The following is a 24,663-nucleotide window of genomic DNA, read 5'->3' on the forward strand; positions in this document are numbered from 1 at the left end:
GAGTGTCTGTCCCCCATCCCCCCCAAAAAATAAATAAATGAATATCATAAGCAGTGCACAGCTTTGAACTAAAAAATAAAATGCTTGCCCCACATTTATCCTTGGCCATGAGTTGCCATATATTAGAACTCTGGTGCAAATAAAATCTTCAGCTCCTGCTTTTTCCAGCAGAAAGAGCTGTCTCTCTGAACTATGTTCATGAAAAGGAAGTTAGGTTGCAGTTTTTTTACTTAAGTAAGGAAATCAGTTGTACAGAAGGGAAGCTGAAGTCCTGTATTGTAGTAATTAATTATAATAATATTTTTAAAAATAAATCATGGCTTTATTTTTCTTACCACTTGTTTGTTACAAAAATGAAAGGAGACTGCAGCAGCTCTTGAGCAAAACTCCCATGATGTCTCCCAAACCAAGGCTTCATTCTTTCTCTCCTTGCTCATTTGCAAAGGTCACAGAAAAGGTTCAGCAGTTTATTTCTCAAAAATGTCTCCAGCTGATTTATGTTCTTGTCTAGATACCATTTAGCAACTGACCTTAGCAGGTAGGCAGAGAAATCTCTCAGACTTTGAGTACGTCCAGTTAGTATTTTACTTTTTTTTTTTTTTTTTTAAGACCTTTTCTTTCCACTGACCTTGTGTGCAACTATTCTTATATTTGTAGTTGTAAGGTGGTCATATGCTGGTTATATCACTACTGCAGAAAGGAATGGTGTATGTGATTTTATAGGGTAGCTAATGGTTGGTCCTCCAGGTCCCATGCCATATAAAATCAGTGACTGCAAGAATAGCAACTTGTTCCTGGTAACACCTCGCCAGTGTATTCCCCCCAGATTATTACGCTGAAAAATATTTTTTCTTTTACCTACTCTACAGGCATGCCCATGTATAGCAACACTTTCTTTAACATTCAATACACAGAATACCTCCTGTCCACTGTTTTTGCAGAAGTGCATCTCACATCTTGCCCCAGATTTCTCACAGAATGACTGGTGAAATAATCATAGCCTACAGAGGTCTATTGTATTGCATTGCAAATTGGGCTATGTTTCATAATTGATTTCAAAATAAAAACTTTCTGTTATGCAAAGAAAGCAGTCTTTTTTATCTTTTCTTATTGAAAAACAAGTAGACACTCAGAAGTCTGACACAAATTCTTATGTGATGAAGAATTCTTTTTAGATGATGTTATCTTATGGTACCTCTCATGGTAGCAAGAGAACAAGAAAAAGTCAGGTTGGCAAACTGTCAGCAACCTTTTAAAAAAAGTTTTTCAGACACAAGCATCAGAGAAACTGGAAGACATCAGAGACAAGGAAAAAGGAAAAGATTATTTTTACAGTAGAATCATTTTGCTAAAACTAGTACTGCAGTCACAGAAGACATAAATGATGCTATATTTTTATCTTCCACAATGAAAAGGAAAAAAATAGGATGGAAAGGCATAAAGACCCAGACCAGAAGGGTACAGAGCTGCCCACTAAAGTTTAAGCCTAATGGCTTAGTAATGTGTTAATTCCACCTGGTTCGCACCAGTGTGAAAGACAAGTCAAATTACATGTCTTTAGAGAGCTTTGTTTTACCTTAAAGCTTGTAGTGATCGAAGCAAACTTATTATCTGCTGTCTCAGGATTGCCAATCAGGTAGTCCCAGCTTGTGAACATTTTCCAGCTGAAATTAAAACTAGTGTCATCTCCACCACCATCTTCATTTGCATTCCTTGCCATTCTGCAAAAGTCAAAAAGACACAGAAAGGTCCTATTAGAAGCAGTTTTGCTATGTGAGCATGTTGTTTGTTTGTTTTAATTCTTCCTAAAGTTCTAACATTATTCTGAAAAATATATATACATATTATCAACGCAATCAGTCATGCTGCAATCAGTCAAGTATAGAAAAATCTGCTTGAAACAAGGAAGAAGGACAGAGATTTGAAGTTCTTAGCTGTTTCTATTTATTAGCTTGCAACACATTTTTATGAGAAAGAAAGAATTTATTTCATTAACATCTCAGAGAACTTCCACTGGTTAAGAAACTCAATAGTGAACACAATAACAAGAAGATCACTTAAATAGAAAGCTGCAGAAAAAACTGAACTGAAGTAGATTTGATTATAGACCTCATTAAGAGGAAAAAAAGAATTCTAAAATAATCAACCAGAATAAAGTCTGTTTTTACCAAATAAATAAATCTTTCTATCTTGCCTCTCATCTTCTATGCACTTATAAATGAGATTTATAACAGTATCCACAAACATCAAATTCTTTCTTCAGTGATTTGGTTTCATCTTGACTACTAACTCTTCTTTTTCAAAGTATTGTCATTCATGTAATAAAAGTGGTCTTGCTTTTGCCTACTTCATCTCTTAATTCAACTCATTAAGCACAAGTACGGATTATTTATATTATATTGGTGGGGAACAAGCCATTTGACCTTGGATATAGTATTAATTTCTTGGACAAAAAATTGCACCCCTTAAAGCTGACTAATGCAATTGTATTATGTTATTAGTATCCATACATTCAATGTATCACATTTATAATGGTCCAGTGAAATGCATACTCTTATATACAGGAAGAGAAACATAAGTAAATAAAACGGCAAATAGTTCTGAGCCAGCATAAACTAAAGCCATTGGGGGAAGGAGGGATTGGTTGGTTGGTTGGGGTAGTTTTTGTTGTTGTTTGGTTTGAGTTTTGATTGTTTCTTTTAGTTGTTCTTGCTTGGTTGGTTCATTGTTTTTTTGGTTTGTTTTTTAAAGATTATATACAGAAGAGACAGACTTTATGTAATTTAATTCATTATGTAATGTAATTTATTTAATTCTCTTGGTGAGAATTTGCTCTGCTGCTGGCTTCTAGACTAAGATAATTCCTTCTCAAGAATTCTTAACAAAACAGTGAATGTGGTTGAGATATTATTTCCATGAGACCAAAAATGTTTCTGTTTAGTGGAAGAGCTGAAGAGTGGAGCCATAATTCTAGATATTTCTCCTAAATACTTACTACCTCTTTCACACATACACACTCTTTCCCAGATCTCTGTTAACAGGATAACAACAGTAGCACTTCCCATTATATTGCTTTCTGGAGAAACAGCAAAGAGGACTGCAAAAACTGTCCTGAAGATCAACTAGTTATAGATCAGCATTAGTGTCACTTGACCAGATGGGTCACATGTACTAGATACGGTGTAGTTTTCCTCTTTGGTCTTCCTTTGTTTTATTCTGAGGGATTCTCTGATATATTCTCTGAGACTAAGACTTTTCTAATTTTCATAGGTACATTATCAAATAAATATTTTAAAAGACAGTTTCCAGCTATACCAATGACTTCTTTATTGAATTAGTTTGCATTCTCTCAAAAAAAAAAAAAAAAAAAAAAAAAAAAAAAAGTGTAATTGATGAAGTTTTTTTTTTTATTATTATTATGAAATTCTTTTGCCCTGTGCAGGAAATGATATAATATTAGAAGAACAGATCATGATTTAATCTAGTGCTCATGAAAGTGAAAAATTCTTACCTCAGCATGAAACATTAAAAACAAATTAACTGTGATCTTTCAAAAGTGTCCTTGAATCTTGACCTGCAAAGCTCCACTTTTCACCCTTACTAACTTTTAAAGATGCATTACAAGCTAACTGCATTTATTGCAGTAGGTGATCGTCTCGCTGGAATCAAGGGTATTAAATATTGTATCTACTAGCAGCTAATCTCCTCTGAAAATATTAAAATTATCACAGTTTATTCTAATAGTTTGGCTATAAAGTAATAATAAATGAGTATTCATTTTAATTCTGATCCTAGGACAAAATTCAAGTCTGATATTTGAAAGCCAAAAATGTCTCACTAATTGTACTGCATAGGCCCAATTTCACTTACCCATATGCTTCCTACTGATTTAGTGTTATGTTTTTAACATTATATTAAGCATAGTTTTCCTGGGGAAAACACTGCTGGAGATAATTTTTTGTGCGACAGGACATTAAACCTTTACTTTGATCAGTGGTATTAATTCTTTGCACCACTGTGCAAATGTGACCTAACCACCATAGTCTTGCTGAGAGTCATTTACTGCTGTGAATTACACAGAGAATTATTTGCCATATGTTTCTTTCTTGTCTTCTTCCTTCTTAAAAGAAAGTAACACACATAACATATCACTGAAGGAAGAACAGTTGAATTTCCTGAATGTTCGTTGACATTATGCTAGATGCAGAGCATAATGAAAAGAAGGGCTGACAGCTCTGTTCCTTACTTTATGCATTTATTTTACACTTTGAAGTTGCAGGAGGGAAAAACTGTTATTTCAGTAAGGATTTTTTCCACTTCCACAACAGACAACAAGGAATCTTATATGACTTTAACATTCAAAAGAGGCATCAAGGGCAATAAGGAAGGGTTCCATAGATACCTCACTGATAAAAGGAAGACTAGATGAATTATGGGCCCTCTCCAGAAAGAAACAGGAGATCCAGCCACCCAGGATATGGAGAAGGCTGAGGTACTAAATAACTATTTTGCCAGTCTTCACTTACAAGAGCTCCAGTCATATGGCCTGGTTCCCAGAAGGCAAAGGCAGGGACTGGAAGAATGATGAACCACCCAGTTGTATTAGAATTGTGCAGCATGGTTTTGGTAGCAGGGGGCTGTAGGGGCAGCTGCTGTGAGAAGAATCCAGAATCTGCCCCATATTACAAAAGAGCCAGCTCCAAAGGGGCTCACCAGTGGCCACAGCTGAGCCAATAAGCAATGTTGTTTGTGCCTCTGGGAGAGCAGATTGAAGAAAGGGAAAACAGTGCTGCAAAATAGCAGCTGGAAGAGAGGAGTGAGGAACAGCCCTTCAGACCCCACAGTCAGTGCAGCAAGAGGGCAGGAGGTGCTCCAGGCATGGAGCAGAAGTTCCCCTGCAGCCTGTGGAGAGTTCCCTGGTGGAGCAGGCTGTCTATCCCCCTGCATCCCATGAGTCCCATGGCAGAGCAGATCTCCATGCTGCAACCCGTGGAAGTGCCCCGGTGGAGCAGGTGGCTGTGGCCTGGAGGAGGCTGCAGCACATGGACAACCCTCACAGGAGCAGGCTCCAGGCCAGAGCTGCAGCCTGTGGAGAGGAGCCCACGCAAGAGTAGAGGGTCTGGGGGGAGCTTCTACCTGTGGGGGACCCATGCTGGAGCAGTTTGCTCCTGGGGGATGGATGGACACTGTCGTTCAGTTCCTGAAGAGCTGCTGTCTGTGGGCAGCCCCCTCAGGATAAGTTCAGGAAGGATGGCATCCCGTGGGAGGGATCCTACATGGAGCAGGGGCAAAGAGGGACCATTAAGGAGCGGCAGAGACATAGCATCAGGGACTGACGACAGTCCCCATTCCCCGTTCCCCAGTACTGCTCAGGATTAGGACATAGAAGAGGGTGGAGGTTTTTATTTTGTTTTTGGTTAGTCACCGCTCTAGCTTGTTGGTAATAGGTAACATATTTTACTAATCTCTCTGTGCTGGGTCTGTTTTGCCCATGATGGTAAATGGGCAAGGATCTTGCTGTCCTTATCTCAAACCTTGAGGCCTTTCCATCATATTTTCACCCCCTTTCCTTTGATGAGTGGGGGAGAGAGAGAGTGGTTGTGGTGGAGTTCAGATGGCTAGCTTGGTAAAAATACCACACCAGTGTTGGAAAAGATCAGGTTCGAGACCATCTATATAAGGAACCTGAACGTGCACAAGTCCATGGGATCTTATCCATGGGTCCTGGAGGTAACTGGCGGATATAGTTGCTAAGTCACTGTCCAGCATATTTGAGAAGTTTTGGCAGTCTGGTTAGGTTCCCAATGACTGGGAGAGGGAAAACCCCCTTTTTAAAAAAGGAAATAAAGGATGACCCGTGGAACTACAAGCTAGTCAGTCTCACCTCTGTGTCTGGCAAGATCATGTAGCATATCCTGCTGGAAACCATGCTAAGGGACATGGAAAATAAGAAGGTGATTGGTAACAGCCAAGATGACTTCACAAAGGGAAGATCTGCCCAGAGAAGTTGTGGATGCCACATCCCTGGAAATATTGAAGGCCAGGTTGGATGGGGCTCTGAGCAACCTGGTCTGTTGGGAGGTGTCCCTGCCCATGGCAGGAGGTTTGGAATTCAATGATCTTTAAGGTCCCTTCCTACCCAAGCCATTTTATGATTCTGTGACAGAAATCAGCCTTTCTTTGCATTTTAGCTCCATTATTGTATTCCAAAGTGTGTTTTTGTTTAAAAAGGTAGACTTAGTGATCAACATTGATATTACCTGTCTTTCAAAATGTACTTCACTCCAAAGCCAAACAGAACTTACGTTCGAATGACAATCATAAAGCTGTAGCCAATAGTCCCAACTCCAACAAGGAAATAGGAAAGAGGCATCCTGAACTTGAGCCATCCAATTGTCCTCTGGTTATTGTAATAACCATAAAAGAGAACAGAATACTGTGCAAAGCCCTGAAAATTCAATAACAATTGTAACATCACAAGTCTTGTAGCTATGCACTTAATTAGAATTCTATCAACAGCAACATACCGAAACATTAATTTTAATGCATTCAAAACAGTTATAAGCATCACTATAGTAAATCTCACAGGATGGACAAACCCTCCTTTTGTAATTTTTAGAAAGACAGAATATTTCATGTCAATTTGCAAATATTCTATCTTTAAAACTTTACAAGGACGGTCTATTGCAAAAAAAATAAAAATAAAAAATCACATACTTAGTTTTACAAATTACTTTCAGCAAAAATACAATTTTTTTTTGCTTCGTTTCCACATTTCTTATATATTCTTTCTTATATATTCTTATTCATATAAAATTCTTATACACATTCTTTGTCTAACATTGTTTGCAGTTCACTGGATGATCATTCAGTATATGTTAGTCAATACATAGCTGCATTTTATTGAATAATTATTCAGTGTTCAGGGTTTGTTAACACTTTGACTCCAAGGTTATAAGGAATACAATGTAAATGTATCTTCTTTTCAGCAGTTCAAAGTTTATCTATTTTTCTAAAAGCTGTAATGAGAATCCCTTTCTCTTCTACAAGTCATATTCCTGATTTTTCAAAGTAATTTAGTAATAAATGGTTAACAATAAAAAGAAAAGTAAAAAAATAAAAATAAAAAATGCTGGTATCTAAAATGATCTAAATACCTGAAGTTTCCTGATAATCCTAGTTAGAGCAAGAAATCTCCTCCTAGAAGACTGTACATAGAAACTTTCAAATGACAACTCTCCATGGCCACACCTTCAGCTGACTGCATGAATTCAAGGCAAATACAGTTCAGTGAAAATGTAATTGGATCATGCATTATTTTGACACTGATACAGTAAACTGATATTTTTGTGAGTTAAAGAAGCTATTTACTTCCATTCTTCTGTTCAGGAGCTCATATGACTTAAAATAAATAATATCTCTCCTTTATATATTATCTTGCAATATGTACGGTTATTAGAGCTCTCGCTACATCTGTCACAGAGTTAATTGAAAAATTTTGTTTGCAATTCTAATGTGAAAATGAAATATTAATATATCATAAAAATATTATTCAAAATGTCTTGATTTAAGAATCGTATCTCTTTTTACATCATATCAGACTGGTTTTCAGAAATATATATAAAAATATAAAATATAATTATATATATATAAAATATATAATTATAAAAAATATATTTTTTTTATATATATAGAAGAGTAATGATATTTTATTTTCTGATAAGGTAAATATTGTTATTGTTACTAGTAAAACTTTCACACTGTTGGGCCATATTGAAATTCAATAGTTGGTCTTTTGCATCTTTATGCTCATTACAGCATCGTATAATTCCATGTTAGCATAGCTTTCTTTCAGCTTTCTTTACAGCCTGACACAGTTCTAGAGAGTCTTTTGTATCCTTCAGAGTATAAAAATCTCTCATAAGTCATTGTTCTGCAAAGTCTGTGATAATTCCTCCATTGTGTGTAATTTGTAATTCGGTTTTGTTTGTTTTCGTTTTTTGTTTGTTTGTTTGTTCGGGTGCAGAGAAGGGCGACGAAGCTGGTGAGGGGCCTGGAGAACAAGTCCTACGAGGAGCGGCTGAGGGAGCTGGGCTTGTTCAGCCTGGAGAAAAGGAGGCTCAGGGGCGACCTTATCTCTCTCTATAGGTACCTCAAGGGAGGCTGTAGCGAGGTGGGGGTTGGTCTGTTCTCCCACGTGCCTGGTGACAGGACGAGGGGGAATGGGCTTAAGTTGAGCCAGGGGAGTTTTAGGTTAGATGTTAGGAAGAACTTCTGTACCAAAAGGGTTGTTAGACACTGGAACAGGCTGCCCAGGGAGGTGGTGGAGTCACCATCCCTGGAAGTCTTCAAAAGACGTTTAGATGTAGAGCTTAGGGATATGGTTTAGTGGGGATTGTTAGCGTTAGGTCAGAGGTTGGACTCGATGATCTTGAGGTCTCTTCCAACCTAGAAATTCTGTGATTCTGTGATTCTGTGATTGTTTGCTTTTTTTTTTTTTTTTTTTTTTTTTTTTTTTTTTTTCTGGACTTTGCCTACAGCATTTCACCATGAAACTTGAAATATTTTTAGCTGTGTAGGCATTCATGAGAGACATCTTTTGCAATTTCCTTACCCAAATGTAAAAGAAGGGTAAGATAAGAATATTGGTCCAATGTGTTATTATAATGAAGCTTGAGAGTCTGATTCCTTTAGGTCTGGATTATTTTCTGAACTGTAGATTATACAGTATTAAAACTGAATGCCAAGTTAAAAAAAAAAAAAAAAAAAAAAACTGTCTCTATTTGTCAAGGGAATAATATATATATATATTTATATATTTTTATATATATATATATATTTAATTAACTAATCTTTTCTTCACCAATGAATGGTGATTTTTTTGATTTTTTTTTTTTTTTTGAGTATGAAGTAAAGTTTGTTGACATGGGTTCACTTCTTTATAACTTACTTTGTGACATACAAGAACTGGTATTGGATGAAAGGTACTATTTCCTACACTGCTTAATTAAACATGTCAAAATCTTCAGGGAATATTTTTTGATTTGACATACTTCAAGAAAATTCTTTTTTGCCCTGAATATTTCAGGGGATCCATCTTTTCCATGGTCGTGTTCCATGTTTATTTCTATTGCATTTGCTCCCGGTGTTAACTGCTGCTTTAATTCACTAGACTTTCTTCTTCAGATATGTCAGGTCTTGTTTCTCTCAGCTATTATAAACTTTCCCCTCCTTTCACCATCTGTCTTCATTCATCTTTTCTCAAATCCATTTCTTTTAAAAACTCTTTTCCCTTTTCCATTTGCTGTATGAACCTCCTTTAGTCGCCATTCTCTTTACAATCTCCAAGTCACTATACAATTCATTTTTCTTCACTATCTCTCCGATGTTTAAATTTCTCAGTTTAAAATGTCATAATCACTTAATTTCCCACCTACATGTCTAGACATACTTTTCCTGTCATTCAAATGTGTAACCCTGATGAACCAGACACAATGTCATTTTATGCAGCAGTCATTGCAAAATGTTGCAAAATGCAAGATGGCTTTTCATAAAGGTCAAGATCCCTTTTATCCATTTTTATCCAAGGAGAGACAACCACTTTTTGAGACAAAATAGAGCAGAAATCATCTGACCACTTTATGCATATTTACAGTCAAAAGACAGGCAATCATTGTACTTTCTACCTATTACATTACTTTTAAATGTAGTATTTTACAACAAATACATGTAAGCCTGAAAGATTTTGCTTGTAAATGAGAAAATTATTTTATCAAGTCTTTTCATACATTCTGTGGTGTTACAACCAGATTCTTCCTACACTGATGTCTGATGATTGAAAATAAACCCAAGAACCAGCCAACATATTAAGTCAGGTGAGGCTCTACATTAGGGTATTGAGCCACGAAACAAAAGACCCTACCTGAGACCTACACGTCACAAGATTAGATTTTGACTAGCTATAGTCAAAAATGTCAATATTAATGAGATGCATAAGCACTGTACCTTAAAATGGTATTTTTGTTGTTGTTGTTTCTTTGTTTGCTTGCTTGCTTGTTTTTTCTTCAAGGGAAGTCAGAGCCATTTTTACTCTCACAAGGGGAGGAATATGTAATCTGTCTGTGCCCTAATGGAAATACTTTTGCAAACTCAGCAGCCTGCACTGTTTTCTGTACCAACACAATGGGACAGGGCCTCAAAGGTTTCAAATCCACACAGACAGGCCACTTATAGACAAGTCATTCTGCTAAAAGGTGGAGACACTGAGCTGTAAACTGGAAGAACCTGCACCTGAGTTTATTTTACCTGAGAAATGTGTCTGCTTCCAACATCATGCCAATCATTCCAACTTCATGTCTAACCAATCTGCCTTCTATGATGGAGTGACTACATCAGTCAGTATACAAGGCAAGACTGACCAATGCCATCTACCTGGACTTCTGCAAGGCCATTGACACAGTCCCATATGACATCTTGATCTCCAGACTGGAGAGATATGTATTTGAAGGATGTCAGTGGATAAGGAATTGGCTGGATGGCACACACAGAGAGTGGTGGACAACGGCTCTATGTCCAAGTGGAGGCCAGTGACAAGTGGTGTCCCTCAGGGGTCTGTCCTGAGACTGGTACTATTTAATATCTTTATCAATGTCATAAAACAGAGAGATTGAGTGCTTCCAGATTACACCAAGCTGAGTGGTGCATTTGATGCAACAGGAGAAAGGGTTGCTATCCAAAGGGACCTGGACAAGCTTGAATAGTGGGCTCTTGTGAAACTAATGAGGTTCAAGTCCAAGTGCAAGGTGCTGCACCTGGGTCGGGGCAATCCTGGGCATGAGTACAGACTGGGAGAAGAACTCATGGACAGCAGCCCTGCAGAGAAGGACTTAGGAGTTGGGGTGGATGAAAAGCTCAACATGAGCCAGCAGTGAGCATTTGCAGCCTGGAAGACCAACAATATCCTGGGCTGCATCAAAATAGGATTGGGCAGCAGGTGGAGAGGTGATTGTGCCCCTCTGCTCTGCCCTTGTGAGGCCCCACTTGGAGTGCTGCATCCAGGTCTAGGGCCCTCAGCACACAAAGGATGTGGGTCTGTTAGAATGGGTCCAGAGGAAGGCCACAAAAGTGATTAAAGGGCTGGAGCACCTCTCCTGTGAAGAAATGTTGAGAGAGCTGTGGGTGTTCAGCCTAGAGAAGAGAAGGGTCTAGGGTGACCTTATTGCAGCTGTTCAATACTTAAAGGGAGTTTATGAAAAAGATGGAGAGCAACTTTTTACAGTGGGTAAACAATAACAGCACAAGGGAGGGATTGGTTCTAAAATAAAAGAATGGAGATTTAGGTTAGAGGTTAGGAGGAAATTCTTCACTGTGAGGGTGGTGAGGCACTGGAACAGGTTGTGCAGAGAGTTTGCAGATGCACCATCCCTCAAGCTGTTCAAGACCAGGTTGGATGAGGCCATGGGCAACCTGATCTAGTGGGTGGCATCCCTACACATGGCAAGAGGGTTGGAACTGGGTGATCTTTAAGGTCCCTCCAACTCAAGCTGTTGTATGAAGTATATTCATGCTTCTTGCTGCTAAAATAAATTAAGTGCTAGAATATAGTTATATGTATAAGTCCCTAAGTTTTGATGTTCCTTATAGAAAAGAAAGAATGCAGTAGATTGAGGTAGAAATCACTCTTAACTCAGTGGATGCTGCTTTCATTGATCTGAAGGAAAATCTTAATTAGATGGTTGCACTGTTTCACAGGTGAAAAGTACCTTTTGATAACGTTGACCATGACCCGTAGAGAATTATAAAAACCTTCTAAACAATTTATTGCAATACTGAATTTATCATCACCTAGCCTTATACAAAGTTGGATCATCCGTATATACATGTATAATGAGATCAACTGCAGAGAAATGCCGCATGCAAAATTAGGTTAGTTGTTTTCAGGAAGAAAAAGCTGTATGACATATTTAGAAATAGTCTGTCAGTATAGGAGGTATAGAACCTTAGGTTCAGCTGGGCATTACATCAACTGTAAAGAATTAAAACACCCTTATTAATCCAGCTAAAATATTTATATATTATATAAGTTATAAAAACTAAAAACAACATTCAATTTTAGAGGAAAAAAAACTACAGAGCACATTATTGGATTATGTTTTTTTTTTTTTATCCATTCTGCATCCTCCAATGTGGAATCCTAATACCATAAATACAGAGGACTGAATTCATCCTTAAGTAATGTACAGACTGCACCCAGGGTTATGAATCCAACTTTAAAACTTTTTCCCATAAGTGAGATGTGCATGTAGACACTGAGTTTGGTACGTTTTACCTGAAATAAATATCTACACATAGAAATTACTTTTTTTTTTTTTTTTTTTTTGGGGGGGGGGAAGAGCAAATTAATTCTACTTCTATTTTCTCCAGAAATATTCCATATTAAATCTCTGATTATTAAATAATGAAGCCAAAGTCCATAATGATGAAAAGGTCATGTGAATATGCAATATTGCAAAATTATGCACTTACACTAAAATCCCAGAGGGTAGCAAAGTTCATAGCACTGGCTTCTTCAGCTCTTGGGACAGTTTTTCTAGGTAGAGAGCCATATGGCTTCCCCATCAAAGCCTGGAACCAAGAAATAAGAGCAATTTACATTTTAAAGCAAAATACCAACAAAAGGAAGGGATAGTGATCTGTCACTTTTTAGGAAGTCTTATTTTGTGCTCCTTAGTTCCCTAGTGAGAGTGACCTACTTCTCCACTTCTTTTCATTGCTTCTGACATTTAAGATTGAAACTATGCCTAAAGTATTCACTAACAGTCTTTTCTAAATTTAAAGTGACATTTCACTAGCAACAAAGTGCTATCAAGTTGTGTCACCTACATTCAAAGGCAACAAAGAATTTCAAATTGATGAGTGGTCTGTGTCTTACAGACAAGACCAGAAGATTAATTTTTCTTGCATAATGAATTGTATTGGTTTGTTAACTGAAATGTGTGGGAAAATACTACGATTCAGTTTGGATTTTGAGTCCCACTGCTCTGGCAAGATACTTGCCCAGCCACAGTATATGTCCTTTCAGCACCCTTTCTAAGCCTCTCCCTGTAACTAGTTTGTCATTTTCTCTGTTTTGGCCTCAGTGGAAGATGAATCGCATTACTGAAATGGTGTACTAGGAAACTGCTGGAAATTCCTAACTTATGGTTTCCCATCTGCTGACTAGAAGGTGTGAGAAATGTGAAAGAGTGAAATCAGGGGATGGCACAACACTTTTAATTCCAAATAAGCCTTCTTCTTAAGAAGGTACTACAGTGCCTTAAAGGTGCTAGATAAATATTTTATTTATTTTTATTTTTATTTTACAGATAAAATTTTATTTTACAAAAGTGGTTTCTGCTTGAAGTACATATTCTGGGCACAGTTTTTAATTTGTGCCTTTCTTGTGACTTTGCAGCCTGTTCAGCCTTCTTAACATGTGAGTACAAAGGCTACTGAAAAGGGTCCAGGGTGCCTCAGCACCTTCGAATATATGTTTGTCTTTGCAATGCACATTTTAATACACGACTCGACTGCTTCTTTGCCTGAGCTCCTCTACTTACTTCTCTATTTAAAAAAAATAAAATAAATAAAATAAATAAAACAAAACAAAACAAAACAAAATAAAATAAAATAAAATAAAATAAAATAAAATAAAATAAAATAAAATAAATAATGTAAAAATAAAAAATAAAAAGTAGTTTAACACCATCCCAGTCTCTGAAAAAACACTTTTGGGACACATCCTCACATACATGTAGTAGGTTTACGTGGCAAGGTTTTGGTAGCAGGGGGCCATAGGGATGGTTTCTGTGAGAAGAATCTAGAAGCTGCCCCATGTTTGGTAAGGGCCCCACTGCTGACCAGAGCCGAGCCAATAAGCAATGTTGTTTTGTGCCTCTGTGAGAGCATATTTAAGACAGGGAAAAAAACACTGTGCCACACAGCAGCTGGGAGAGTGAGAGGAGTGAGGCACAACCTTGCAGGTGCTAAGATCAGTGCAGAAGGAGGGGGAGAGGTGCTCCAGACACCGGAGCAGAAGCCCCCTGTGGCCTGTGGTGAGGACCATGGTGAAGCAGGATGTCCCCCTGCAGCCCATGGAGTACCACGGTGGAGCAGGGTTCCACGCTGCAGCCCGTGGAGGACACCACGGTGGAGCAGGTGACCTGGCAGGAGCTGCTGCCCGTAGGGGAGCCAGGTTGGAGCAGTTTGCTCCTGAGGGATGGACCCCGTGGTACGGACCCATATCTGGAGCAGTTCTGGAAGAGCTGCTGCCTGAGGGAAGCCCACGCCGGATCAGTTCATCAAGGACTGTATCCCGTGGGTGGGACAGCACAGGGGACGAGAGTGACTGAGAAGGAGTGGCAGAGAAGAAGCGCTGTAGACTGACCATAACCCCCATTCCCCCATGCTGCTCGGGGGGGAGGAGGTGGAAGAGCGTGGATGATGGGGGAAGGTGCTTTTGGTTTCTTTCCTTTGTTTCTCACTTCTCTAGCTTGTTAGTAATAAGCAATAAATCTTACTATCTCCCTATGCAGAGTCTGTTTTGCCTGTTACAATACTTACTGCGTGATCTTCTTGTCCTTATTTCAACCTTTGAGCTCTTTTCATAGTATTTTCTCCCCATTCCTCTTTGAGGAGGGGGAGTGATAGAGCGGCTGTGGTGGAGCTCGGCTGCCGACTCGAGCGGAACCATGACAATACATTTTTCTCATAGGTCTACTCCAAGACACTTCTCTAAAGACAACTTTCCTTGAAGTACACCTTCATGGCCTTAGTACACCTTAATGTTTTTTAACATTAACATGGAGCATAAAGAGATTAGAAATTTATCTGAAGGTCCAATCCTATGAAATGTCACAGCAAAGGCAGAAATTCTCAATGACAATTTAAAAAATGATAATTAAAAAAATTCCCACCTCAGGTACCATTACAAGTCCAAAGGTCAGTCCGAAGAGAATCATGTTTATTCCATACATCCAGCGTAAGAATATGAAGTAAGAGGCTACTGATGAACCAAAGTGACCTATGAAAACATAAGATGTGAAAAACTTTATATGATACTTTACCTTAAAATTAAGTTGTTCAAAGCATAGTTAAAATAAACTAAATATGGCAGAGTTTTTTGTCTTTTTTACTACTACAATTCTAATAACTTTTTTCCAATTTACATACTTGTATTCATTGACCTGGTAGAGAAAACAGAAACAGCAAAAAGAAAAAGCAAAAATATTACTTGGATGAAGTACTTGCGTTCATGTAAATACTATGGTATTTAATTGTATGAAATCCTCTAATGTCAGGAATCAAAGTAAGTCACACTTTTTTCTCTCTGCTCTCTCTCTTTTTTTTTTTTTTTTTTTTTTTTTTTGTTTAAATACATGTGTATTTTGAGCATTTTTGACATGTAAGCCAGTACCACCTCAGTGTTAATAGGAAGTACCACAGAATTAGCCAGTGGGAGTAGTTTTTCCAATGACATAGAGTACTTGAAAGTGCTCTTTTAAGCTAGCTAGTGGAGATAGAGTTGTTCACCAGGGAAGAACAAAAAGATCTGCAAGTGCTTTATTCTTTCTTTCTCTTAATTTGCTATCTATGTATTTTCCTCAAACCCATGTGCAAAGGCTAACCCATCAAACCAGACCTTGGACCTTCCCCACTCCAGACCACTGACCCAAATGTACGTGAAGAGGAAGTAGCAGGAGAATCAGAGAGCACTAAGTGCCTGATTTTACCAATACCTCTGCAAATCAGGCCAATCAGAAATAACAGGTCAAACAAAACTCAAGCTGCTACAGCACCACTCTGCTAGATAGAGAACAGATGGCAACCTTGCTCATCTGAGCTAGAAAATACCAGATTTCATATGTAAAAGCAGACCTTTCCCCAGGTTTTCTCACACACAGTCTAGCTAAGGAGCCTGATGCACTGTTACAACAAACAATAAGCTGTGCAAAGGAGTTTACATTGGTATTCGCAGACTGTTTTGCAAAGCAGGCAACAATTCTTCCATTTTTTTAAATTAGGTTAACATGGTTGGTACTATTTGCAGCTAATCTATGCATGTTCTATTATTTAAAAAAAAAAAAAAAAAAAAAAAAAAAAAGTAAAAGATTTAACATGCTTAAACTGGCATAATCCCAGAGTGTAAACAGTAAACAGAGATCTATTGATAAGAGATATTTATTTGGGCTATGAAAAGGGAAGAAAAAACAACGATGACAAAAAACTCTGTTAAGGATTTCAGCATTTCAAAATCTACTTCACAGTTCAGAATGAAACTACAATTTTGAAATTCTGCAAGAAAAAGTAGCTAATCTTATCAGTGTTCTACCTGCTGAAAGGTCTGTGTGCAAACATGTTTTGGTCAGCTTGGCTTGTCATGAGCCATTTTTATCCAGTTACAACCCACCTACAGCTTTTGGTGATGCTATGGACTAAAAAATAATAAATTAATAAATAAATAAATAAATAAATAAATAAATAAATAAATAAATAAAATAATCTAATGACGCTGGATGTGTTCTTCCTGGTCAATATTAATATCCTTATTCTTCTTTTAGGAATGGTTTCTTTTCATTAATCTATTTACAGCTTTTCATCATTTATCTTGATGAAATCACAGTTATCCAACTGGAACATGTGTATTAAGGCAGTGCATTGAAATTGCACACCTCCATACAGGTATTGCAAGTCACGCTGCACAGACTGCTTATGGTCTTTATTGATTTTCTGGTAAAACAAGGAATCTCTAACAAATGAAAAAGTTAGCTGGGGGTAAGGATAATTTTGCTATGGATGCCTCTAACTAGATCTCTGAAGTAGGCAGGTCAAAACAGAGAGTAACAAGGATCATGGAAAACTACAAATAGTGTGAATCAGCCATGAACAAAAACAGTCCTAGTTTCACCAGCATTTTAAATTTATTCTGAGGTACAACAAGTTCCAGGTACGTATGAAAGTGTAATACTTTATTTATACTATGCATTGGAATGAATCGTGTGAATTACAGCTGTGGAACAGAGAAGCTTCCCCTGCCCCAATATAGCAATGTGTTTCCCATTGAGTCTTGTTGCAAAGATACTACTGAATGTCTCTTCTGTAAGGAAAATATTAATTATTTAATTAATAGTGTCATTGTAATAAAAGTGCCTCTTTTTCAAATATAAGCATTTCATATGTTTAATTATCAACTTCTACCTCTCCTGCTTGTGGAAATAAAAAAAAAAAAAAAAAAAAAAAAAAAAGACCTTGATGTATGTTATTTTGAAGCTGGGCTCCTGGGCTCCCTTTGCTAGAAAGGACTCTGAGCTTGAAGCAGAGAGCCTGTCTGAGGTAACACAACACTTCAAGCTGATACTCAGTCTTTCTAGATAGCAGCCTGAAAGAGTCAGACCCAATGGAAGAGTGCTGAGAGAACAAGGTCCCTATTCATTATACTGGTCAATATTACAAAACTAAGTGGAAGGTTAAAGATAAAAGTTTGCTTGCTAGGGCTTAAAAATAGTTAGTAATTCCTTTTTTTTCTTTATCCTTTTTACTTATTTCATTTACTATTATTAAATAATATTGTAGATTACAGTTATTACAGAAAGGAAAACTCGAGAATTTTAGTGTCTAAACATTAGCAATCCCACTGCTTCAGGTCCATAGGCACAACAGAGCTTGCTTAGCATGAATGATTTTCTTCTTAGGTCTTTCTAGTGTACAAGCAATGTCCCAAAGAATTTTTCAGTTCAGTAGTACTCCTAGGCACAGGCATGGTGCAGCACTTGCACCAGTACAACCCATTCTTCATTTGACTTCTTTTACATAAAGCTATACTATTTCTACTGACTTCATGTGATTTTTAACAGTTCTATTGCTCTCATGAAGTGTTTTTATTATAATGTTTTTCCACCAGCTTTACAGCATCATTCGGTGATGGTAGGGCAGCATAGCTACCTATGCTTTTACATTTGCATGAAAGAAAGCATTTTTTTTTCTTTTAGCATTGTTTTACTGGTACACTATTTCTTGCTACGTCAAAGCAATCTTACCCAGTAGTGCCTAACTGACCTTTCACCGTCATGTAGGACATACTTAATTTACATTTCATTTGCTACCTCTCTGCAACCATGCCTGCTTTTGACAATGAGGAAGAAATATGCCAGATACCCTTCCGTGTCCTGGTGGTAAAAAATTATCACATGCACACACACAAAATATTTTTCACATGCTGTACTGTGTAGCAATATGGAAAGCAGTTGTAGAGACCCAGTTCTGTAGCAGTGAAATGTGCGTTTTGTATCACTAGATTTCCAAGACTAGTCTAAACAGTCTACTTTACACACTGTGATATAATTTACAGTTTATTTCATTGTACTGTCTCCTCTGGAAATGAACTGTTGTGTAGACCGTGTTCAATTTCCTTCATGCAACTGTACTTTACCATGAGAGTACAACCTACGGGAACTAACGTGACCAAGAATTCACAAACATAATGCTGTCTAATAGCAGTATCTATTTTTTAAATATTGATTCTGGTGTCCAATCCCAATGTTCAATCACTTTCTTCAATCTCTCTTCAGTCTTTCGGGTGTACAGGAGGATTGAGTGGTTACATGTGTGGTGTTACCTGTGCCAACAAGATACTCTCAGATGTTCAATGTTCTGCAGGTCCCAAGGGAATTTTAAGCAACCAAAGTTCTATTATTGTTGAATTCTTCATAAATAGTATCAGACACATCCTGTTCATTGTCTGATACTACATGCTTAAGGCAGTACCATTACTGTCATTTTACAAAGCACTGAACTTAAAAGAGAAAGCCATTGGCTCAGTGACCTAGGAGTCAAAAGTCAATCAGGTCTATTATTAAGAACACATCCATTTACTAAGCTTGTTAGAGTATTACCAATACTGTAATACTGATATATATCCTATCTATGTATACATTAAGGTGACAATCAGGTCAAATTTGAAGCAGACTTTTTTCAGTCTGTTTTCTATGTCTCAATGTATCTTAATATTCACTCTTTCCTTATACTCTTTCCTTACACACTGACTGGCTTTCTTCAATTTCAGTTTCTCTCGCTTATTTTTTAATATCTTTTTAATATGCTTTTCATCTGTGAGTTGGCAATTTCATCAGTGTCATCATTAAGATTACCTTGGTCTCAGTACTGTATATTTGTTAATATGATGTCCATGCTAAGAGCTACTGTTTGGGTTAACCAGAATCATATAAATTGTGATTTAAAATGTATTTTTATGCAGTATTTCAGAGCTTTCCTTGAAGCCTTTTTTCTAGACTACAGAATTTTGTACTCAACTGTAATCTAAGTCTACTTCTTAACTTACTAGTATTCAGATAGAAGATTGTTTCTACAAATAAAAACAATTTGCATTAGCAATGAGATGAACAAATCTAATAATAAATATAATAGAAAAAAAGTAAACTTCACAATCCTACCTCTTGAGATTATGAAAAGGTATTATCCTGCTATGCTTTTTTCCAGGTGAAAGCAAGACTGGAATAAACATCTACTTCACTTTTTGCATTCATATTTTACAAAGAAATAAAAGTGTCTGTTGAAAGTCATTACTAAAAGAACGGTTTGTTCCAGGACTACTTTTTTTTTGTGGAAACTAGCAGAAACATGATTCACACACATCCTCAAGATGTCTATTGTGTGCCCATACCAATAAACTACCATGTTCATCCTGCTGCTGAATTTGACTTTAACTATGCACAAGCAGCAGTTTCTCCTAAACATCACCCTAAGTATACAGATAATCTGTTCAGCAATCCATAGACCATATGTTTAAGGACATTATATAAGTTCTCCTCAAGGGTTATTTTGTAGTCCAAAACTCCACAGAATTCACAATTCATCATTTTCCTTCTCTTCTGACTATTGCACTTTGACGCAACCCACAGCTTCTCCAAAAGACATCTTCTTTAAAGTCAGGCACTATTGCATTCTCAGCTGCATTCATGAGGCAGAACCTCAGTAAGGTACCTATGAAGCCAAATTTCCTTCAAAGAGAGACATGCAGTTTAAATTCATCCATGGAACTGACAAATAAAACCTATGCCAAAAACTTACTCTGAAACATATCCATTGGACTAACTACATTCTTCTCCTTATATTTATGTCTAATATGTGGTGATGTCCAAGACCACTAATTTTTGCTCCATGTTGTATTATATGATTAAAAATGAGAAGTAACTTTGTAAGACCTCTAACATTAGGCTCAAGATGATGAAGAAAAAAATAAATAAATAAACACCACCACCAACAACAAAAGTCACAGAAATTATTATAATACAAATACAAGCAAAGTAAATGTAGACAACAGCTAATCCTAATATCTCTTTTCCAGGATTAAATTTAACACTGGTTCCCAATTGTTCACTGTTCATAGTTGCTTAAGTTGGCTAACACTCTCTCAAGGAACTTTTCAACAAGCTATTATATAAAGCTTAATAAGTATTAATGAAAGAAGAAATACTCGTTGCATTTATACCACACATTTATAGATATTTCTAAAGCACTGAAAAGTAATTTAAAATTTTGACACACATCAGAAATACAATAACAGATATTATTCTTTATTACCTTTCACAAGTACTTACTCTCAATCTCCTTAATTTTCATTTCCCAGGGTATGCAGGCTGTCTTAAAATTCTCAAAATCTCTTTGGAATTTCATCCATTTCTGAAAAGGGTTACATATTAAAAACATACCAAAAAAAAAACCAACAACAAAAAAAAAAACATATAATCTGTGACCCCAGATGTGCATTTTCCACTTGAGCTAATGAAAACCCTTATGCAGAGCATCCTTTGGCAGAGCCCACTGCAACAGGAACACTAGGTAAAAGTATCTTCTTTTATTTCCTCTGAGTATGTTTCCTACTGGCTTTGCATGAAGTCCCTATGTCTTCCACAAGAAAAATGATTAAAGAATCCATTCTTTTCATGCCATTTTTTTTGTCTTTTTTTTTCTATTTTCCTTTTTTTTTTTTTTTTATTGTTTCTGTTTTAATTTGTTCTTTCCTTTGATATTCAAAATTCAGATTTGGAGCTCAAACTGTGTCATTTAATTGCAATTACTCTACTCAGTATTTTATCTAACGGATAACTATAACTTCTGTAATTGAGCTTCTGGTGCACATCTGAGTTTGAAAGCCTAATTATTTATTTGTGTGAATATTAATGCTAATAAGATTTGACTACACACCTGCCTGCAGAAAAGCCAGTCTACCTAAAGATGATGCTGGGCAGATTAAAATGTGTCTTGCCAAATGTGATTAACGTTATTCTGCATCATCATTTTAGTTTAGATCAGGAATGTGTTTTTTGTTTGTTTGTTTTGCTTTATTGTTGTTTGTTGTTGTTTGTTTGTTTTTTTTTTCCCCAGTGAATCTCCAAAATCATCCCAATTTACAGCACATATCTTTGCACTTTAAAGCTGTGTCAGAGCATAAAATCAAGCTTTTTAAGCATAAAACTTATCTGTAGTCTAGAAGTGGATATTTAGTCCATGGCACCATGTACGACTTAGGCCAAAGTAAATCCTGCCAGAACACATATAATGTGGACCGGCAACCACCATTCAGCCTTTCAGTCACAATTCTACAGAGCTGTATTGCTTTCTGTAATATATCTAGGATATAGCTCTTGGCTTAGTGGAGATGCCCCAGTATTTTTTCTGTGGGACAAAAACAACACTTTCTGATCTTTCACAAGATCAAGAGAAAGACAGGTCTTAGGATCCAGTCAACAGACAAACATAATTTGTGCCAAGAAAAAAATAACTTTTACTAAATACATGACCAGATAAGTGCAGGTCTTGAAAGACAGTTCATTTTTGTCTTGATATATGTCTCAATCAAATTGTGAGCTTGCATTTGAAATTATTACATGTAAGAACAGTGCAAACAGAAGTGTTAAATTTCAAATAAAGAAGATGGGTACATGTGGCAGTAATCTTCAAAAGTCTCCCCTTCTGCATTACAGAAAGCTAGTACATACTTACCTTGGTCATCATCACTTTGTATGCATAGAATTTTTTTCCTTTTCCTTTTCCAAGAGCACCTTCAAACTTTTCAACAAAAAGCTGGGCTTCCCTGGAAAATAAGTGCAAGTGAGAGATATAAATGATGCTGCAGTAAACTTAAGATTGTCTCTACCACAATAATGTAGTTTTTCTAGTCTTCATAGAGTTTTGTGTGAACTTGTTCCCTTAGTAAAGCTTAGAAAGAAAAGCTCTGAGATTCTGTTGTCCATCTGCCTAAGAAAAAAATTATTTTCTTATTTTAGTTCAGAGATATATATATGCTAGAGCTTTGGTTCCCCTGTGCCTGTCTTTCCCAAGACTATGTTTAATTCAGCTGTTCAGAATTTCTGCATATATCATCTTTGACTATAAAGAAAAATTTTGTAGAGGTCCCCAAAAACTGAAATTTTGCTTATAAAGATATAGAACACAAATTGATGACACAAATTTGGAAAGATTTTTAAAATTGTTTTAAAAGGTATGGTGTCCATGGATTAAAATAATAAACATGTAAGGCCAATAATGTACTAGTATTTCCTCCATTTCATCTCATCTTCATTTATAAGCATGACTTTCATGTATCTCTCTATTGACAAAATATGCCCTAAAAGTCACTTATCCTTCCCTAAAACACTGACAAATGGAGTAAGAATTCTTATCTGTCAGTGTATTCTCGCTGTACAACTACTGTATCATCACACTGGACAACTGCAGAGCACTCTATATTATACTAAATACTACACTAAGCATTTGGGAAAAAATATTGGGAAAATGTTAATTGGGATGTACATTCCTCTAGAGATGCTTCTTTAGACACTGAGTGAAAATAATTATCACGTTTATATCTGCTGCTCACAGATTTTACGCATATGAGCAAGCAAAAAGATTGTGTCAAACTGCAAAATCTGACATTGGCTTTGCAGTACAGTGGTGTTGCTGTGATAAAAGAGAATTAAAGTAATATGTGAAGAATGCTATTAGCCACATCAAAATTCCTCTCAACTCAGGGCTAAAATTTCTGCATCTTATAAAATACTATGTTTTTTATTGTATAATACTGTAGATTTAGTAACTACAGATGCTTAGGGTAATTTTTTTATTTTCTTTTGAAGACCTGTAAAAACTAGACACCCATCACACTACTCTCTTTACCTCCCAGTACCAAGGCTCCCAATAAATATTTGTTTTCCAGATGATTCAGATTGAATTACTGAATTCAACTTTCACTCTTTGATAGCTCTCTGAGCACTCTCACCTTCCCACTCACACCTAAATCTAAATGGTGAGGCATCAGGACAAGGACAAGTGTCAGTTCTCCTGACAGCCACAAGATTACAGCATGATTTTTTTCACCAATTTTCTAGTTTTCTCCTTTAAGGATTCAGGCTACACACACACACACACACACACACACAAAAAAAAAAAAAAAAAAAAAAAAAAAAAAAAAAAAAAAAAGTTGTGACATGGGTTCCAAGATAGCCCTTTTTTATTATTTTTATTTTTATATTCTTTCCTGTGACAAAAGGCATGCACAGACTCAGTTTAAAAATGAAAAAATCACACAGCTACCCCTTCAGACATGCACATTCATATGTACTATCTCCTCCTCACCACTTCCAATTGCTCCTCAGAAATATAGTCAGAGTCTTTTTAAGGCTCTTGAGATCTCTTACTTTGTGCTTCTGCATCACATTATACTTATTCTATGATTCTGGATCACATTCATATTCTGGTTCTCTGATTCTGATTTTTCAGTACTTAGCTAACATTGACAGTGATTGAGACCCTAGCATTTTCCAAGTCACTCAGGTTTTTCAGAGATATTCTGGCTTACATCTCATTCTCTCACTTTGACTTGCAAAATAATTCTACTTTTACATTATAGCCATCTCAAATAAATGAAAGAAAATAGATTCTTCCATCTTTAAGAAAAGTGTCCAAGAGTCGCAATTAAATCCATGACGTCATGATTTAAAATCTTACTGCACTGTCTGGAGACATATAAGGCAATCTTAACAGTAGGTGGCAGCGTCCTCATAAACTCCACAGTCACTGCTGGAGCCATACCATAACATCAACCAGTATCAATAAACTGGGCATGTAGCTAGCTAAGTCACCACATCATATTTTTGCTTAAAAGAAAAGCTTTATACCATCATTTCTATCACCATGTAATGCAAGCTAGTTCATGAAAAGTTACTGAAATCAAAGTCTGCAGAACTTTAGAAAACATACATGTATATTTTCAGTCACTAACTATATATAGTTAATAACTAGCTATATATAGTTAATAACTATATATAGTTAATAACTATATATAGTTAAGCTGCAGAACATTAAGATTTCAAAATGTAGGCTTTGGGGTTGTTGGGTTTTTGTTTGGTTGGTTTGTTTTGTTTCAAGCGAAGCAATAAATTTGAAAATTAAGGGGATAATATAAAAACAACCATTAAGTCACTTAAAATTCTTCATGGTGGATATGAACGCAGTTTGCCTCTGTGGCTGAACACAGTTCTCCACAAACTTGTTGTATGGTAAAATTATTCTAAGCCAGAACTAAAAAGAATTTTCCACAGTGAAAGT

General features: G+C 36.5%; 1 protein-coding gene across 1 annotated transcript in view; it reads right to left on the bottom strand.

Annotated features, from left to right (window-relative positions):
• Window positions 1-24,663, bottom strand: part of TMC1 (transmembrane channel like 1) — a 66,867-nt gene that overhangs the window by 26,316 nt on the left and 15,888 nt on the right. Inside the window, exons 5-10 of the mRNA XM_032205652.1 lie at window positions 22,060-22,150; window positions 20,655-20,736; window positions 14,955-15,061; window positions 12,526-12,624; window positions 6,306-6,448; window positions 1,577-1,721 (exon numbers count right to left, since the gene is read on the bottom strand). Coding sequence (XP_032061543.1) covers window positions 1,577-1,721; window positions 6,306-6,448; window positions 12,526-12,624; window positions 14,955-15,061; window positions 20,655-20,736; window positions 22,060-22,150 — 667 coding nt within the window. The remainder of the gene's footprint in view (window positions 1-1,576; window positions 1,722-6,305; window positions 6,449-12,525; window positions 12,625-14,954; window positions 15,062-20,654; window positions 20,737-22,059; window positions 22,151-24,663) is intronic.

Source organism: Aythya fuligula, chromosome Z, assembly GCF_009819795.1.
Source record: "Aythya fuligula isolate bAytFul2 chromosome Z, bAytFul2.pri, whole genome shotgun sequence".
NCBI lineage: Eukaryota > Metazoa > Chordata > Aves > Anseriformes > Anatidae > Aythya > Aythya fuligula.